At 31.5% G+C, this 20,513-nt stretch overlaps 1 protein-coding gene, 1 long non-coding RNA gene and 1 pseudogene across 2 annotated transcripts; 1 reads left to right on the plus strand and 2 right to left on the minus strand.

Annotated features, from left to right (window-relative positions):
• Nucleotides 1-4,297: 4,297 nt before the first annotated feature.
• Nucleotides 4,298-7,234, minus strand: LOC110634989 (gibberellin 2-beta-dioxygenase 2). The gene is made up of 3 exons (XM_058152586.1): nt 6,605-7,234; nt 4,996-5,347; nt 4,298-4,902 (listed from the first exon to the last, which is right to left on the minus strand). Exons 1-3 carry the CDS (start codon nt 6,988-6,990, stop codon nt 4,636-4,638), a joined length of 1,005 nt encoding a protein of 334 aa, XP_058008569.1. The 5' UTR covers nt 6,991-7,234; the 3' UTR covers nt 4,298-4,635.
• Nucleotides 7,235-11,687: 4,453 nt separating this feature from the next.
• LOC131183348 (uncharacterized) lies at nt 11,688-12,308 on the minus strand. The gene is made up of 2 exons (XR_009151469.1): nt 12,101-12,308; nt 11,688-11,979 (listed from the first exon to the last, which is right to left on the minus strand). It is a non-coding gene; the product is annotated as an uncharacterized LOC131183348 (long non-coding RNA).
• Nucleotides 12,309-14,498: 2,190 nt separating this feature from the next.
• On the plus strand, nt 14,499-20,128 carry LOC110635014 (SWR1-complex protein 4-like; annotated as a pseudogene).
• The last annotated feature ends 385 nt before the right edge of the window (nt 20,129-20,513 follow it).

Consider the following 20,513-nt stretch of genomic DNA (forward strand, 5'->3'; position numbering starts at 1 on the left):
ATATGAGAGCCTCTCAAAACTTTCTCTCACTAAAAACTCTCTCAACATAAAAATGACTTTAGAGAGAGGTTGTTCTCTTGATAACAACCCTCTTTATTTCCCCTCTTTCCTCTTAACCTCCTTCATCTTTCATCGTCATCTTCTTTTTTCTCATTTTCTTTCATCCTTCTTTCTCGTGTCATTATTTTTCATGCGAGTTTTACCCATTTTAGTGAGGGCTTTATGTCTTCTTTTGTTAATTCACTTATAGTATCTTTAGAGGGTTTTTTTTTTTTTTGTGCTTAGGAAGAGAAGGAAGGACATATTAGGTAGTGTTTTTTATCAATCTAATTGACATCCAATCTATCTCTATAGCAATTGGTGTTTTTTTGACATCAAAATAGCTTAAATCACTAATTTGCATATGGTATCAAATGTTGATCTAGCCTACTCGAAGATTAACAAAACTTTTGTATGCTCCATTTTCCTTTATAATTCACAGAGAATATTCAATATGTGTTTCTACCTAATTTTAGGTGTCTCACTTGTTGCTAATCTAGTTTCTTTTATTTTTTCAAACTATATAAACACTGTATATTAAAAGTTATAGAAATTTATTTATTTGAAAGTTTGAATATGTTTTAGTTAGATTTCTAATATTTACTCTCTTTATTTTATTTGAATGAAATGAATATTCTGATAAAAAAAATATTAATGTTAAAACTAATGTTGGGAAAACTATTTTTTTAAAATATATTAATCAGAGAGTAATAAAAAATAATTTTAAATTATATTTAATAAATTTTAATCATATAAATATTAAAATAACAAATAAAAAATTTTCAAATTATTTTTTTTCAACTACATTTAAAATAATATTAAAAAAAAAAACAATTTTAACCTCCAAACTCGTAAATGCAAAACATGCGCCTAACCATAAATTTATATGATATATAAAAAAATTAAAAAATATACAAATGAATAGAAATTTTAATGTAAAATTATATTTGGGATCAATTTTTTATTGCTAAAAAAAAATATAATTTATAACTTTTCTTCTTTCAAGTAAAAGCCTGAACTTACTTGTAGAGAAATTAAATATGCAGCCCTTGTACCATATTAATATGTAAGAAGCCATTTTGGATCCCTTATCAGTCTTTTCCGTGGTTTGATGTGGAGGCTTTGATATTTTCTTTTAGGAAAGGAGAGATTCTATCCAATATGAAAGAAACATCTGTCCTTGTTCAACAAAGAAGGTAACTGCAGTGGCAAGTTAGAAACCTGACATTACTTTCTTTATTTTGAAGTAAAATTATTATTAATTCTTTTCATCAACTTATTACTATATGGTGTTACGTTTTGTCTGAAAATTAATTGAAGTTTATTATTTTTTAATTGAAATAATTAAAATTATAAAGAATATTAAATTTGGTTTGAAAAGAATTTTAATTTAAAGAGTTTTTTATTTAAAAAAAGGACATGACAAATTTGTTTGCGTTCTGTTTGATTTTCGAATCACCGTTTCATTGATTACTTTTTAAAAAAAAAAAAGTTGATATATTATTTTTAACGTCTAGTGCTTTTTCTAGCACTTTCTATCTCGCCTGCATTCAGAAGTCCTTTATCCTGTAAGCTTAACGTCGTATTTGGATTAAAGTAAAATAAGGAAGAAAAGAAAATCTGAACATTTAAAGATAATATTATAATTTTATTATTTAAAAAAATAACTTTTATTTTAGTATTTTTTTCTTTTAATTTAAATATAAAATATAAAAATTATTTTTCTCTTTAATTATTATATTTTTTTATTTTATTATTATTTTCTTTCTTTCCATTCAAATATAGTGTAAAAAGAGAAACACAGGCGTCCCAATTTCCGTGAAAGCAAAGAGATTTTGGATTAGACAGCGGCGAGGAAACGACGAAAGGAATTTCATGCAGTGCTGCCAATCAAACGCACTAGCTATCTATTTCAAGAGTTTACTGCTTTGAATGCCAATACACACACCTAGATTTTACTGCTTTCAGTACCAAAACACGACCAGAAACCACCAACCCACACTACTTTTTCTCCTCTCTTTTCTATCTCCTATTGGAAATTGAAACGTCTACTCTTTTTTTTAAATGTGGAAATAATGAAACTTGCTTTTCCTTTCTAGCTTTTCGTAAACATACTGAGGCCATTGCGCCGAGTTATTGGTTCTCTTTATCACTGTTAGGGCATGACTTAAAATTTATGTACAATTAATTTTGTTTTTTTTTTTTTTTAATTTAGTTGAGAGAAATATATATTCTTCATATTATATTGTATTGTGTTTGTTTACTTTGTCCCGGCATATATATGTCGAGCTTCTTTTAAGCCCTGAAGACAAAAAATTAAAAGGTGAAGGGACGTCATATTTTTGCCATGCATGACCATAATAGAGCTACCAAAGCAACTGGCAAATGAGGTATAGCACTAGTAACAGGAGGAACTGCGAAAAGTTAAAAGAATTATTGTACAAAGCTCGTGTTTTGATTTTTCAAAATCGCAAACTCACAAACTTTGTACCAATGTTGTCCCTTTCATCTCCATCCATAATCACAGACGTGTCTGCCAGCTGATTAATTTGGTTGATCTTTCAAAAGCTTTAAAATCATTCAAGAAAACTTATTGTTGTCCAGCTTGCAGTTAATGCCCACTCTCCAACTAATCCTTGTCTTCTTTCTATTCCTCTTATGTATCATATCAAGGATCCATATATCTGCAACACATCCAATTACAAAATTTTCAAATTTATAATCATTTATCATAAAGAAAAATTATCACAATAATATACCTTACATATATAAATCTTCACGTGCATAACTATGTATATATGGTTTCCAAATTAATATATTATTTAAAATTTTATTTATAATATTAAAAAAATTAATATATTATTTTAAAATAAATAAAATAAGTTTTTAAGTATATTTTATTATAATTTATTTTTTAATTATTAAAAATATGTTTATTAAAAAATTAAAAATTATATTCCTCAAATAAATACACCTCTAATGATTCGTTCCTTATTCTTTCCTGTCATGGAATGATTGACATCCTTCATCCTAATCATAAATCCATCATATTTCATATAGTTATTAAAGTATAACTGACAGCATCTTGTGACCTTAATTGTGGATTCTTAGCTAATATTTATAGAGTTGATTAATTAAGTGAGGCCTGTTTAATGGGCCGTTTAGATTAATTTATCATGTAAAACACATCAAACAGGGAAATGGGATTTCACCAAATGATATTCATATGCAATCTTGGAAACCTCCCCAGATGAGTAAGTTGCTTAAAATAACCTAAATTAGGCTGCATCCATCTGTTATGTTATTATCGTCTTCATACCTAACCTTCTTCAAAAAGGCTATTTCGCAAGGCAACTCTCTGGTTGATTGAACTACCATGACCTGTTTCTCTGTCATAGTTTGGTGAGATTGAAAATGAGCAATATATAATAGAGGGATACCCTAATCTGTCCATACTTGATATTACGTCAGTGATTATAAAATCACTGCAGCTCTTCAGTCATTAATTAATCTTAGTCTTAGAGAGACCAGTAATGAGTAGCTAGCCATATATATACTGACCTAAAAGTGTCTGCATCAGATGGATCATAAAATTTGAACGCACAATTGGGCAAATGATTATGACCCAAAACCAATTTATTAGTGAAGGCTATAATGAGATTGAGCTGAGGTTTTGCTATCATGTAATTTTCCTAGGTATACCTAATTAAATCAACTCAACACACATGGTCCACATCAAAGCCCAAACATCTGTTTGGGTCATTTTATGAGCAGATTGTATATATTATCTAAATCAGCTTGCATATATGCTTCAAATAATTATAGATTTTGAAGAAAAGAAAATAAAAGCCCGTACTCTAAGGGCACCAAGTACAAATAGGTCAAGCAATGCTAGATAAGGAATGGAAAATTAACCTAACCCTATATGCAATTTGAGGTACTTGTTGTAGATATTGTCAATCTGATTTTTTTTTTTCGCAGTCTAACCTAATTACGTTGTTTGGTAACCTAATCAAATTAATAATCATTACTGTGTTGGATTGCAGCATTGCACCTCCACCGGTGCCAATTAGTGATTACCATTTAACAACATGGTCCAAAGCCCTATTCATGTCTCTGTCTCAAAAGCTAGCATTGCCCTTTTTTATTACTCTTCCTCGCTTTGGGTAGACTTATTAGTCTTCCTTTTTAGAATTAGTTAATACTTTAATTATCATGGCTAAAATTGAACTTAATGGAACAAGATGCGAGCACTTAAAAAAAAAAAAGAAATATTATAGATATATACTAATTAATTTAGAGTTTTCTTTGCACAAAGTGAGCACAATCTAAATTTCATACGCTAATTAAGCTAAATAAACGTACTCTTAGCTATCTCCCATAGGATAACAACATACCACATCTAGCCCAAAAAGAAAGAAAAGAAAAACTGACAATCAAGATAGGATACCATACCTTTCAATTGTGGCCTATTTACAGCTACAAAAGAATTTCCATTTTTTTTTTGGTTGGTCCAGAATGCATTTGGTGCATTAATTCTAGAGACAGTATGTATTATATATATATAATTCTAAGCGTATGATGGATGATCGGGAATCATGACCCAATTTTATGATCAGTGGCATGAATCTTGAAGAGGTCAAGACGGGTATCCCCTAGTCTCAGAGAGTAAGCAGCTTTCTTGAATTCACCCCAGGTGAAGGGCTTATATTGGCTGGGATTTTGGGGTGACACCATCTCTGGCAGAGGAGAAATCCATGCATTTAGTGGTGGTGCCCCAAAGTACATCGTTGACATTCTTGCCTTCGTCGAGTTCGCCACTGCTCTGTGCCTCACGCTAGCAAGCCTCCCATTCGTCAAAACCTTCAATAGTAGTATTTTTTATTATTGAATAAGACCCAAAAAAAAGAAAAATAAGGTAATTTATAAGGATAATAATAATAGTTTAATATTAACCTGTAACGCGTCTCCAACAATCAAGAAAAATCCAGTGGGGTCAGGAGGGACAGGGACCCACAAACCATCACGCAGGCAAATTTGGAGGCCCGCAACATCGTTGGATCGTAAGATGGTCAAGATTTGAGGGTCAGAGTGCTCACCGAATCCAATCCTTTTAGGTGATGGGTCCCAATCCTTGACTTCTTTGACCGCTGGATAGTGATTAACCCTAAGCACAGAATCGCTATGGACGTCTCTCATTAGCCTACTGAACACATACTTATCTTCCATCCATAATCCCTCTGCCAATAGATCAAGAATCTCACATGCCAATTCTCTAACTTCTTCTACGTAATCATTCACAGCACAACTGCAACCATAAATTCAAACCCCAACTGTGATTTTCCTTTCTTTAAATGGCAAATTCTTATAAAAAATTCAAAATAATTAAATTTAATTTGCTTCTTCATGCAGGTAATGATATGGTCACTACCCTCTTGCCTGTCCGAAAATGGAGAGGTATATTATGGGAATTTTATTCTGTACAAAAAGAAGGGACCATATTCGTAAATTATTACTACCCATCATTTTATGATGTCTGTGTTAAGAAATTAATAATGGGAAATTGCAACTTGGGCATATATAAACAGATTTTATTTGAGACAAGAAGGATCTATATGGTTATACATGCTTTTTATGAAGGTTTTGTAAGTATTGAAAAAAACATAAAAAATAAAAATAAAAAATAAAGTAGCTATAGTAGACATTAATTTTGAATGTTATAATACAATGTTTTTATTAATTATGGTACGTAATTGATTAAATTTTGTTGCTGTATTGGGCCCATAAAAAAGGAAGCATTCCATGTTACAAAATAGTTGTTGAGAGCTTTTTGATCACAATTTTTGGTGAAACCAGATACTTTACAAGCAAATCTAGTGCTTCCTCAATCCTCATACATCACTCTTGCACGTGTTTCTCTTTTATTTCTAAGGTCAAAATCCCATTTAATTCCGTAACAAGGAGCCACACACCGCAAATTGATTGAAAACGATGTACAAATAAAGTTCAAAGAAAGCTACTCCATATATCATTTTTTTTATTTCTATATTTATATTATTTTAATGTATATTAAACATAAACCATACGGAAAGTTAACTAATTCTTTCTTTTAATTGTTTACCTTACGGAATAATTTTAGAAAATAATATAAAAAGGGGAGATGTCTTTTTCTGGGATAGCAAGCATTTACACTTAAAAAATCATCCACCGTTTCATTTTCAAAATTAAATTCCCTTATCCACCGGCCCAAGTACCAAATGCAAAATATTCAATTTTTTTTTATTTTATTTTTTAATAAAATGGGCAACCGTTAAAGACATTGAGGAATAAAATATTTGTTGAAAATGAATCAAACACGCCACAAACTGAGCATAAACCCCGCGAACCTATGTCACATTACGCCTGCACAAACTAAAACTAAATGCCCTTGTGATCATCTCTCAAGCAATTCATCAACTTTTCTTGTTCTTGAAATTGGAACGTAATGTTTCACAAAAAGAATACTTTTTTTTATGCACATATATATATAGGAGAATCAGATATGGGTTATATATATATATGGTACCTGAATTTTGCAGGGTCAGAACTGGAGATGGTTCTTGATCGCTCAGAAATGGAGGCAGGATTCGTTTGAAGGAGAAGAAATTCAAGTTCACCCACATCGCCATTGCAGCCGATGTTCTTGCAGCCATAGCCGAAAGGAGTAGCAGGTCCAGCACGTTCCTTTTCTGCGGCTGGTTTTGCAAAAAAATCAAGACCTTCCTCTTCCAATCTTGCCACGACCTCCTTATTAACCCCATGATTAACGACCTTGAAGAAGCCATAATCCTCGCATGCTCTTACGATCAGCTCAGAAATAATTGACCTATCATGAAGAGAAAGATCAATGGTGGGAATACCTAATGCTCTGGTTTTCTTGGTGCGCATTGGAGTTGGAGAAGGCACGACCATTGTTGCTTACAAGAAATCAAAAGAAATAGATATATTATTTGTTAAGAAGTTTGAACTAATCAGAAGGCTATGAATATATGAACATGGCGGGGGCGATTCCGATTATATATATACACATATACAAGAGAGACAGAGAGGGAGAGGGAGAGAGAGAAGGAGATGAAAATGAATATTTTAATGCTAGGTAGGGATCACTTTTGATATTTGTTTATGATTTTAGATTTAAATAGTAAGAGGAATTTAGCAGACGTGGAATTTGAATAGGTAGGCGAGTTCAAAATCGAAGGTAGTGTAAGTGAAAAGATAAATCCACGCGAGAGACGGAGGAGCGTGGGGAAAAGGGGAAAGTTGAAAAGGTAAGAAGTGGCTTACATAACATTAGGTGGGAGGAGGTTGGGGCCAACCTGGTAGCGGCTGTTTGTCCCCTCTAATTGGATTATGTTAGTAACGCTTTTCAAAAGAGTGTGGGGGTTAAACTCCATTAATTTTGGCTGTTTTCTTTTCAAATTACGCGTACTTTGACCTTTTCCATCTTTGACTCGCCCCTATAATTTTAACACTTTGCTTTTTAATTGTTTACCATTCCAACTTCTACGAAAATACATGAGAAAGCAAAACAACAGCAACCATTTGGATCATTTTTCTCTGGTGGAACAGGAACAGACAAATTTTGGATTGTTGAATCTCTCCTTCAGTAGCGAATTTTTTATTTTTATTATTTTTTTTTATATCTTTCACGACCAAATTTATTAGTTTCATATTTACCCACAAGACTCTGCTTTCTCTCTAATGATATCTCAAAACTTTACTAAGCATCATCTAAAAGTGAAATTTATTTGTTCATAAATCTTTGATCACCATAATTGTCATATCAAATGCTGAGCATATTGTTTAACTTTTATTCCTTATTGTTATTGAGCAAATTTAAAGTTGTTGACTTTGGGAAATGCTTTAAAGGATTTTTTAATTCTATGATTTTAGCTTTGAATTTACTAAATTAGTTAAGAACCTTTTGAAAAAAGATCAGTTCAGTGATAAAGTGAGTTATATTATTGTGATTCAAAGAGATTAAGCCATTAAGGTATACTTTCAAATCGTTCCTATGTTTTAGTTGATCAAAAGCGAGCCCAACAGGATTTTCAGTTCGATGAGACTAAGATCAAATCAATTATTCCATGTTTTCGGTGCATTCAAACAAAGGCACAAAGAGATTTCGGTGAGCTGAACCATTGGATTCTAGCTCTAATAAGTAATCTTCATTTCTGATGTTGTCTATAAAACAAGAACAACACTAGCTGATTAGTTTGACAACATTTCTAATATTTAAGTTAGTGATAGAAAACTGAAATATCAATAAATGAAAACTGTATTTGATAAATTTAGATTGTCATTAGTATTGTGATCATATAAGATAGACATTATTTTGAATCGTATCAATAAATATTTCTATTTAAAAAAAAAATAATTATAGTGAAATTCGTAATTTTTAATAATGTGAGATATTAATCTTTGAACAAATGATCAACCATTCAATATGTATACATCAAAAAAATTGAATCAAATAACATAAGAGAGATTATGAAATGGAAAGTGGCTAGTTGATTGTATTATTATTTTGGTGAGGTAAAATGATTATAATATTTTTGTTGGTTAAAACAATATGATAAATCATTGTTGACTAACATACGTATGGTATATATTTTAATGACAATAAAAAAAAAAAGGTAGAGACATCAAACAAAGAGATTCCAAATGGAAGTAGAACGTGTGTGCAAAATATAAATTAATTTTTTGAGGGGAGAATCAAGAATCTCCCCCATATATATTCTCATTTTCTCACCATTGCCAAGAAAGCTGAATCCTCTCACCTATGCCCGACTAATGGAAGTGGGAGGGTAGTTGAACCACCTGTTCTCCTGTTGGTGAACCAATTATTTCTAACAATGTATTTCCTTGGTTACAATTTATATTGATTTATTTTAAACAAATCATAATCAAGTGAGAATTATATTAACAAGGGCACCTAAAAGCAAGGTTTTAAGGTTTGGGGCCATTCCTTCTTATGGGCAATACAGTAGTATAGTTTTGTTTTATCCAAAAATATACACACGCATACAGTTGATTCAGTGACATAATACATTTATTGATAAAATTATAATAATTTTAACAAAACATATTAACTCATATAAACCATATATACACGCTATTTACAATCGATATAAAATTTTAAAATATCAACTCTCTATGCGATGGACTATTTATACATGACTCATTATGGGGCTGTATAGTTTAATTGCATAGGTGCCTAATTAATTAATGGCTGCTTAATTGATCATCGCGAACTCATTATTTAAAGCCAGTTGGTCACCCAATTTCAAGACATGCATATGGTTTGAAGGGATTGTGATTATTTAATTCAACCGTACATTAGGCAGTCTTTGCCCTACAAATTTCAGAAGGCTGTCGCATGAATTCACGCCCTAATGGATTATAAAAACTGTAATTAAAAATTAAAATATAAAGAGAATAGCAAGAGAGTTATAAATCAATTTATAATAATTAGCTTTTCAAATTTGTGATTTTTTTATGCTTTTTTTTAATAAAATGTGAAATTTTTTATTATTCGACAATATTTATGATAATTAATATTGTATTGATCACATTTACATATAATAATTAAGTTTATTGTGTATGATTAATGAAATTAGGAGGATAATCATGTCTAGCCGTTTTCTTATCTTTCTTCTTCTTTCTTTAGTTTTGAAGCCCTACCCTGGCCTCTAATAATTTTATTAACGATTTGATTAACATGATTCAAAATTGAAGTGACATATTTAGATGATAATTTTTATTAATTAATTTTCATTTCCTCTATAATGAGATGTTTGAAATTTCGTAAACACTCTATTGATCGGTGGAACGTTTAGTCTTCTTAATCTAGCTATAAGAATTAGACAATTAATTATAAAGAAAATTTCATCCAAAAACTTGATGGTTGGAAATAGAAAACAGAGGTCTCTCAATCATTTTGAACAAAATAATAAGAAAATATATTAATTAAATTAATTTAAAAAAAAATAAATCGAATGGATAGTGGGATTCCCAGTGTGATGATGAACAAATTATACAACGTGGAGCCGAGTGTTAGAATAATAATTGAGGTGCAAAAGTAATTGAAGCGTGATTGATTAGTCCAAATCCTTAGACACTGAACCTGATTTCCCGGTTGTGGACTGCAAGCCAATTAAGAAAGCGAATAGCAGACAACGCAACAAGTAAATAATATTAACAAGTAGAGAGTTTGCAGCTTGCTGTTGCAGACTTGCAGTTGCAGTCGCTGGCATTTGGCATCAAATCATTTGGTGTGTGGGTTCTTAAATCTTCCTCTTCTGCCACATGGCACCCTTTCGAACTCCCAAGTCCTTATCTCTTTATTGCACCTGCACTCCCTACTGTAACCTAATTGACGCTTTTGATGTTAACATACACAAGTTTTTTATAATATATTTTAAAATATATTTCTGGGAACTCGATGCATGGTTTTGATTCTTAATCAACTTAAAAACAGTGATTAAGTTTAAATCCCAGTAAAATTGAAGCCAATAATTTAATTTATTATGTGATAGAAGAGAGTTTATATACTCCACTACAGCAATGATGGAACTATAAAGATCGAAGATTAATTGATGGGAATTGGGAAGTAGCTCAATTATGATGGCCTTGGCGGTGATGAAAGTATTAATTGGTTAGGTAGATTTATTATAATTTATGGGTGAATAACGAGAAGGAAGAAAACCCATATGGGCCATGGCATAAAAATTCTCAAATTAATTCAAGAGATCAGTTCTGTTGAGTGTTAAAGACTAAAGAATACTCCTATATATAGTCCCTTTCAAGGGACGTTATTACATGTACTAATTAAAAGGAAAAAAATGTTTAACTTAATCAAATTAGAATCATTTAAGATTTTGATTTTGAATTTTAATGAACTTAAAATAAGGAAAATTAAACATAATAAAAATGCTTTTGCAAGAAATTGAAAATTTTGTGCTGCTGATGATATCGTTTTCCAAAGGTTGTTGGTTGAGCAGTTGTTGTGAAATGACAATGATACTTGTGATAACTGGGAATGATGATAATGATAGTCATGAGAAAAATTTAACTAATGCAAGTGTAGCTCAGTAGGTATAGTCTTTGCTTACGAGCTAGGGTGTTGCAATTAGCTGGCCATTTTGTATTTATTGACCAACTTGTGTCTGAAGCAATCATTCGTCCTTAATTAGTTGATTTTCACTTACACCACTTAATCAATTACCGCCTTAATAATTTCAGGGAAAAAAAAGACTGTAGGTGCTCGTACTGCTGCAAAATGCTGACCTTCCAATAAGCTGGAAGGAAAACAGCAAGTGCAGATAGAGACTGCTATATAGCTTCAGCGAGGCATGGTCTTCTCTGGCACACAGCAAAGTGCCAAAAAGAATTGTAGGTAGTTCTGAGCTAGTAAGCCGGGCCCTGCTATTTTGTGCCTGAAGACAGCACCAACCAAAGAAGAATCAGACGAACAAGTTCAAACGCCAGCAACTAGACAATAACTAACAAGAGATGTTTAATTGTTTATTGCCAGAATGGAAAAATTTTTAAAAATAGTACAGCTGCATGTGTGTCTCTGTTTGTAAGAACGCAGGACAAACTGCATGGAAACAATTCCTTTTGAAGTCTTTTATTTCTTACTAATTAATTTCTATAATCAAGAGGAAAAAAATAGGGAGCAAGAGCAGAATGCGACATCAACATGAGTACTGTGTAATGTATCCTGTCTTGGAGGCTTGCTGTTGTGCCTTATAATTGATTGTCTATAAAAAATCTAGTCGGCAATGTACGAATTCTTGAATCCCGACATCAGAAAAACCAAAGTCTTGAACTCAGTTTTGACCAGTCCTGGTGGAAATGAAATCCTAGTGCCATTTTGTGTGCTTCTTTTCTTCATTCCTGGAGAAAACAACCATTCAAATAAAACAGAATACATTACACAAGTGCCTTGTCTTACCGGATTTGATAAGGAGAGGCTAACATCCAATTTTGAAATCATTCAACCAATAATGTTTCTTACCGGATTGTAGCTCGGAGCAAATGGACACGGAAGAAGAGGGCAATCTATCAGACATCACCAATTATACTCACGAATTTAACTCTGCTGTCTGCTTGTGGAGTGGATCTTTGTTTTGGAGACAAACATAAAGTATATTGTTCAACCATTCGTGGGCTTGATCATGAACTTGTTTCCATTATAATATTCAAGGTGTTTTTGGGTTGTGTGGTTTCAGTCTTTCCTTAGGCTAGAAAGATGAAAAGCTCCAGAGACAGTAACTCTGGGCCTCATTTTTTGAGGTCCATCAAGCATTTAGTTCATGGAGTGAAATCAGAAACTGTTTAGTCATGGGTACACTTACTGTTAATCGTATTATTAAGCTAAAGGAGTTATTGTTTAACTTCGTTCAAATGGTCCATTAATCATCCATCAAAAGCTAATTTGATTAATCTTTCTCTATTTTTAAAGAATATTATCATTTAGTATTCTAAGAATACTGAATAATATCTTCAATTTAAATATGAATTTTTTGAGGAAAAATAAAAAAAAGTTATTGCGTAGGCCCAGTCTGGATCAAATTAGTATTTGCATTTGTAACAGGGCTATATTAAACTCTACAGTTAAGTATGAAGAGGGTGTTTATTTTTACTTCTTTTTTTTAATTTTTAATTTAAAATATATTTTTTAATTTATAAATTAATTTAAAAATAAACAATTAACTGTTTAGTAAAATTATTTAAAATTATTTTTTAAATAATTTACATATTTAGTTAAACTATACTTAAAAATAATTTAATTTATCCAAATGATAAAAAATATATATTATTAAGTATTGTAGTTATTAAATGAGAATAGTATTGATATTTTAAAAATTATTAGGATAATATAGTATTTTATTTAGTCAATTAGTAGGTTTAAAATAAATAGATGAGTCATAAATAAATAGTACGAAGGTATTTGATTTGGCTTATAAATCAATCAAACATAATTATAAATAAAAAGTTATAAGTAAATTTGTATTTATTTTAACTTAAAAGTTAAAAAATCTACTTAAAATAAGTTAAAATTTATAAGTAATAATACTTTACGTATAACGTATTACTTATTTTAAAAATATTATTTATCTAAGTAAAAAATATATTATTATAATAATTTTTAAAAATATCAATATTATCCTCACGTTGACAACTATAACACTTAATTACATATCATTTTATTGAAATTTAAGTCAATTAAATTACTTTTAAGCATTTTTTTTAAAATATTTAACTTATTTAAAATAAATAAAAAGTTAATTTTAAATAATTTTATTAAATAATTATTTATTTATTTTTAATTTTTAATTTAATAAAATTAAAAATAAATAATTAAACTGAACATTATAACTTCTGACTTATTTTAAATGTTTTTTTAATTTATAAATCAAATAAAATATCTAAATAAATCCCACTTTATTAGTTTCATATACAGGTCAAATGGGCGTTTTGGTGTTGCAAGAGTAGAGTGAATATCACTTGTGAAATTTTATTTTAAATTTTAAATGCATGCAGAAAAAATTTAATATCAACTCAATCCACCATAGATTTATGAAATTTTCACTAACATTAAGTCATATATATATTATTTTAGTAATTTTATGAAGCATTTTTTAATAAATCTAAGTGATAATTTAATTATTAATTTTTTTTTATAAATATTTACATGTGTCATAAATAACTTTAAAATATTAAAGAAAGATCGATTAGTAATATTAAATAATTTTAATTTAAAAATAAATTTTGACTGAATTTTTTTATTTATGTATTTCAACAGATTTGTTTTATTTTAAATATTACAAAACAATTTCAATCAGATTTTTTATTGGAATAGCTCAGTGGGGATAAACAGAGACAGAGATGGTGAGGTGGATGAGGAGAGCCATGTTGTGACTCAACTTTCTATCGGTAGGCTCCTCTGGACAGTCATTTTTGGATTTGTCTATCAAAAATTCCTAATTCATTAATTTATTATTATGATCCTTTAAATTTAGTTATGTATAATAATATAAAATGATAAAATTTTAAAATTTATATGACTATAATAACTTGTTATATCTGGGCATCAGGATGGGAACTTTACAAGCAAGGCCAAGAACAAAATAAAATTAAGAGCTTGTTATTAAGAAAATTATTATGTTTAAATATTTTAATTAAAAATAATTTTAAATTAAATTTAATAAATTTTAATTAAAAATATTAAAATAATAATATATTTTTTCTGAATTATTTTTTAATAACATATAAAATATAAAATTCCGTTATCTAAATCCGATCGATATAAATTTAAAAACACACCAAACATTTCATTTCTTGGATTTATATAATTTTCCTTAAAATATATTTACATATTTTCTTACATCAACGCCAAGTGTGCACACGTAGACGTTGTGAGTCACCCGCTTGTTACCAAAACCTTCAGACTTCTGCTCCTGGGACTTTCGCGCTCGAAAAGGAGCCCTAATTTCACTCCAAAACTCCGCTCTTTTTCAAGTTTCGATCAATCAATCAATCAATCCAGTAATTAGAATCCAAATTTACACGCACAAAAACCCTAATTGAGTTCCTCATGTACCGGGGATATGAATTGTTAGCAAATCTGAACACCAGCAAAGGATAGAAACAAAAACCCAATAAAATTTCTTAAGGACTGGCTATGGACGCCAAGGACATTCTGGGTTTGCCCAAAACTTCATTGCTAATAATGCAAGAGAAGAAATCCCAGCCTAAGAAGGACTCCCAGAGAAAACCCGATGGCATTTCCCGCCAGGTATGTGTACATAGGTATATGACTCCCTGTTTTTCCCCTTCAATCAGGTGAATTTCTCCTGTAATGCTGTGGAATTGCAGGTTTATGCGCTTACTGGCGTGTTGGCACCTTTTATGCCGTCGATTGATACCACTCAGTTGAAAAGACGACCACCATCGGATGAGAAGGTCTGTAATGCTGGTTTTATGTTTGTTCATTTTTTTTTTTGTTGGGGAATATCTTGAAATTGGTTCGGTTTATAGGGATTATAAGGTTTAACTTTTTTTAAGTGCTGTGCAAGAATTTGAGGTTTAGTGTGGTTAAGCTTGAGCTAATATAGTCCTCTTTTATGTTGAACGTGGTCTCTTCTCTCTACTTTCTTGGAAGGGGAAAAGCTGAAATTATCATGAATGCATTGCTGAAGAAAGCTTTCTGTTTATCAGGTAAGATCATTAGGTGGAACTAAGTTCATTCTTACGTTTATGCAATCTATGTTTATGTAATGTGAGGGTCTGTGCAAATATGTGTTGCATCCATGCTTCGTTGTGATTTGGTCATATTGTGAGTTAATAATGTAATATTGCATTTTTTAAGTTTATGGCATAATTTTTCAATGGTTTAAATATATAATTAGGACATGCTTCTTACAAATTTCAAAATTTGCATTCAGATCACATGGCGGTGGCTTCCTTTTACAAATTCTGCTCGTAAAGATAATCTCCAGCTTTACCATTGGGTAGGCTTTCTATCTGCTGAAGTTGTTAATAACTAGTTTTTCACTTCGAGTGTTTGAAAATATGTTGTCTTGTATAATTTGCAGGTCAGAGGTGTAAATGGTGTTCCACCAACTGGTGACTATTCCTTTACCAAGTACAACAAGGTATGGCACAAGTTTGCCTTCATCTTTATGTACATCATGCTATAAGAAAAATTTATACTTCATTTTTTTAGTAAAATTGAATATTTTAGTTTGTTTGGTATGTGCAGTCTGTTGATGTTGTCAGATACAAGGATGAAGAGTATGAGAAGTATTTGACTGATCCTTTAGGTATCAACTAATAGTTGCTTCTTTGTAACTTTTTGTTGCTGCTAAATTGTAAGGTTGCCTTTAAGCATTCTGGTAAAGTATGAAGAGGAATATTTATCCTGTGCTGATTCCAATCTCATGTTTTCAATTTTATTGAACTGGCTCTCATGTGTTTTTTTCTCTGTTAGATGTGGACCAAGGAAGAGACTGATCAATTGTTTGACTTGTGTGAAAGATTTGATCTCCGCTTCATTATCATAGCTGACAGGTTCTCATCATCTCGGACCATGGAGGAACTGAAGGGTCGTTATTATAGTGGTATTTTTTTCCCTATATATTTTAACTATTATTGATGGATCGATATTATGGTGGTGTTTTTTTTCCCCCATCTATATTAACTATTTTGCTGCTTGTAAGTTAAGTATCTCTCATGCTGTTTCTTTTCATTGTCCTATTGTTTGATCAACATTTGGCAAATCATTGGAGAATGTCTTATTTCTTTTTTCTTGATTACTATGGCATTTTATTTATATAGTTTCTCGAGCTATATTGATTGCTAGAGCTCCATCTCCTGGCGATGTTTCAGGACATCCTCTTGTGAAGGTGTGTTAGGTCTATTAGTCGAGTTATCACATGAATGTTACAATGATATGCTACAATTGTTTGGGTATTGAGAATTTTTTACTTCTAGTTATTATTGCCTGCTAATTGACTGCAATCTTAAATTAAATTTGAGGTTTCCCACATCAAATTATCTTTGATTTGTAGGTTTTGATCTTTATTTCTTCATGTAGGAACCATACAATGTTTCACAAGAGAGAGATCGCAAGCGGGCACTATCCATGGTTCTTTCACAAACAAAGCAGCAAGAGTGAAAGGATGCTGCGGTGTGTATTTTACTTTGTTACTGATAATAACTGGGTGATGTGCTTTTGAGAAGCGCCTGTTTTGGACGCCTTGGTTACATATATGAAAAATAGTGTTTACCAGTCCATATGCCCTTCTCTTTCCCTTCTCTTTCTTAGGTTCTTGCTGAAGCAAAAAGAATAACCAAGTCACGCATGGCTGCAAGGGTAAGTGATGAATTAGAAATGTTCTCTGTTTCTTTTTTCAAGTGATTGGGATGTTGACAATGCTAGAGGCTCCAGTGAGGAGGGGAAGAAGATTGGATCATACTATCACTGATCAAAAAAAAGAGGGAGTGATTGTTCAAAGTCACAACTAAGTTTAAATACTTAAATTGAAGCATATTGTCGAGTGAAATTTCTAATTAGGCACTTTGATATAATATAGAAATTAGTTGTCTTTCCTTTAGTTTAATACTTGGTTTTTGTATTAGGGAAAAAAAATCCATCGAGAAATGTGGTCTGCAAATTCACGGAATGACAGTTTTTACTTGAATTTGAAAACGCATCTGAGAGTTTTCTTTGCTTATTTGTATAATGCATATGCTTTTGTCTTTGGTAAATTAGCTGTAATAATGTTATTAGGTTTCTGCCTTTTCATGGTATTGAAGAATCTACATTGCCTGTAGCATCAAATGCTGGTCCAGAAATGGTTGAGACAGCTACTAATGTTAATGATACTGTATCACCTTCATCCAATGCTCTGCTTGCCTCTGCAGCAATTGCATCTTCAACTTCTGTAATGGCAGAAAATGCCTCAACTCTAGCTTCTCTGCGCATGGTATATTGATTATCTGATTTGTACTCTCCCTTTAACACCCCGGCCCTTCCCCCTTGAAAAAAAAAAAGGAAGAAAGAAAAATCTCCAACCCCTATAACTTAAATTAAGTTCCCTAAAGAGGGAGAAGAAAGAAAAGTAATATTTTTCTTTTTACTTGCTGGAAATCTTTAAGCTTATGTTGCACCTTTTTGGTTTGCCCTTAATTATGAAATGCAATTTATTGAGCCATATGTTAGCTCAATAGTTTTTCGAATGAAATCTTTTGATTCATCTATTGTCCATTACTAAATACTATGTGTACATTAATTTGATGGATTTGATAAATGTCAGCTTCATGTCTACCTAAGAACATATGCCCTTTAGCAAATGGTGCAAGCTGCAAGTTCAACTGCAGGGCTTCGGACAATCAAGCTAGTTGAGCAAACATTGCAAGATCTTGGGGTCTGTTTATGTTCCCTTAACTCTTGATGACTCTTTTTCTTTTTATATGTGTGTGTGTGTGTGCGCGCGCGCGTGACAGTAAGTTTTTATCTGTTAGCATCTTAATTTGATAAGCCCCTTTGTAGTTTCTTTTTCACTTGTTGGGGCATATGTCATGTGAAGATGAGTAAGATCCTTTAGCTCCTTAAATTCCATCTGTCCAACTGTTCATATTTTCTTTTCTCTCATTTTTATTTAATTTTTTATGGGTGGGAGAATGTGAGATTGGGGAAGTAGAGGTGGTTATGTGGGTTAATTTTAATTTTAGTTGCAATTTTACTCTTATTATCAAGATCGATATGACACATGAGATTATTCAAATTTTGTTCCTGATTAATTGCACGTTACTTTTGACTTAGCTTGATAATTATCTATTAATTTTCGTCATTCTCCAGTTTCATTAAATTCTTAAATTTCTAGTGTAAAGATCAAATAAGGTTTTTTTTGGCCCTCAAATGTTTAGAAATTTATGAGATGAAATTACAACTTTGGCAGACATTCTCCATTCTTCCACACAAATTACCATATAGAAATTGGGCAACACAAATTGAGTTTTCCACTCGCAGGTTAATTTAAAACCAAGGGTACCAACAAAAGCTGTTTGTGCCGAGCACCTTGAACTAAGAAAAGAAATACTGAATCTACTCAATCTTCAAAAACAGGTATTGCATTTTGTAGAGGTTCATGTTTTGGAAATTAAATCTTGTTTCATCTTAGATATTTAGTCATTCAAGATAGCAAATATCCTTCTATGCGCTAAAGTTTATATTGTATGCATTTTTCTTGTTAGATTTAAGCCATATTGTTGTTTCATATATCTGACGTGTCACAACAACTTTTTGGGAATTGATCTTAAGGTAATTTACTATTTATTTCCTAGGTATTGCTATTGTTAACACTTTCTTTCCTCTATTTGGAAAAATATATTAAAACATCCCTAAGGTTTGATTTTGTCTACAAAATGGTCCCTTCATCCATTTTTTCAATCATATTCTTGCATATTCCATGAGTCAAACAAGTCCAATAATAAAAAAAATTATATTATTTGACTTGTTTGACTGATGGAATATGCTAAAATATGATAAAAAAAAATGAACAATGTTTAATTTATTTGACAAAATAAAGGGATGAAAATATTAGTAATGGTAATACCTAGAGGCTAAATAGTAAATTACCCTTGATCTTAATTATTCTGCATTTGTGCCAAGTTAAAAGAAGTGTTTTGCATTCATTGTCTTTGACATGTCAGTCTTCTGTTTCAGTTGCAATATAAGGAGGCAGAAGGTTCTTCTTTTCGGGATGGTTCTTATACTGAAATGCCAGGCACACCCAAGGTCATTAAACTCTATTAATTTTGTAGTACTTTTGCTTTATTGACTAGTGAACATGAAATGCTGCATACATTTATTCTGTCATTGACTTTGTGGTAGTCAAAACATTCACAGCGTTCACACCGTGATCAGGATCAAACATTTGTTGCAGACTCGATGAGTTTTGGAGGTAACTTACGTCTTTTAGCCATTTGTTGTTTCCTTGTGCATATTCTGCCTAGTCCTGCTGATATATATTTGATTGGGATATCAGGGGAAAGGGCAGGCAGAAGGGACCAGAAACGCAAGGTAGAAATCAATTTTGTTTATTTCCCCCACTAGTAATATTTTACTTTCTCCAATCTACTTTGGTATCTGATAATCCTGAATAATGTCAAGGGACCTGGAAGGTTTTCCGAGGCTCCATTGTTGCCAACTCATAAGAGGCCCAGAAAATTGAAGGCTTCTGATCTATGAGCATCCCATTTATTGAATGTCAAGTTGGTGCTACATCCAATGAAAGAGCCGGACTGGGATGTAATTGCAAGTTGGAGAAGTCTTAATAGTAGGGATGAAGGTAACCTTTTGTAATATCAGAAAGACTGTAAAAGCGTTCTCGTTAGTGGATGTGAAGCGCGTCATACTTGAGTTCTGTACAAATGGTTTATTTTTGGAGAGCTTAGGAGTTTCTTACTTAGTGAACTAAACATTTTTATGGAAATGCATCCCATCTGAGAATAGAAATCAATGACTTTGCACTCATCATAAAGGATCCTTGAAGTCAATAATAATTAATCTTCGATACTCGATTTCTGCTCGGTATGCTATCCTGTATTTGGGTCAACGAAAGAGACATCTCTTCAATTTCCGATCGATTACCGAAGGCCCGAGATCACTTGGTTCCAAGCCTGGCAATTAATTGCAATTAATTATCAAATCAAACCCATGAATGATGAAAAGAAAACGAGTAATTAATGTACCTGGGTGCGTAGATATTTGGGTCGAATCTAATCGTCTTGTACATTTTCAATTTTCCATAACATCACCGAACAGAAGGCTGATGTACTACAAGACTCGGGTCTTGATGCTGTTCCAAAAATTTTTTTGAACTGAAATCTAGAATTATTTGAGGGATGAGGAAAAAAAA

This window comes from Hevea brasiliensis, chromosome 9 (assembly GCF_030052815.1).
Source record: "Hevea brasiliensis isolate MT/VB/25A 57/8 chromosome 9, ASM3005281v1, whole genome shotgun sequence".
Taxonomy (NCBI): domain Eukaryota; kingdom Viridiplantae; phylum Streptophyta; class Magnoliopsida; order Malpighiales; family Euphorbiaceae; genus Hevea; species Hevea brasiliensis.

Coding starts and splice junctions, on each gene's coding strand:
- LOC110634989 (XM_058152586.1), bottom strand. CDS start 6,990: ATGGTCGTGCCTTCTCCAACTCCAATGCGCACCAAGAAAACCAGAGCA. Junction 5,348..6,604: donor TCTGACCCTGCAAAATTCAG/GTACCATATATA, acceptor TTATGGTTGCAG/TTGTGCTGTGAATGATTACG. Junction 4,903..4,995: donor TTGTTGGAGACGCGTTACAG/GTTAATATTAAA, acceptor CTACTATTGAAG/GTTTTGACGAATGGGAGGCT.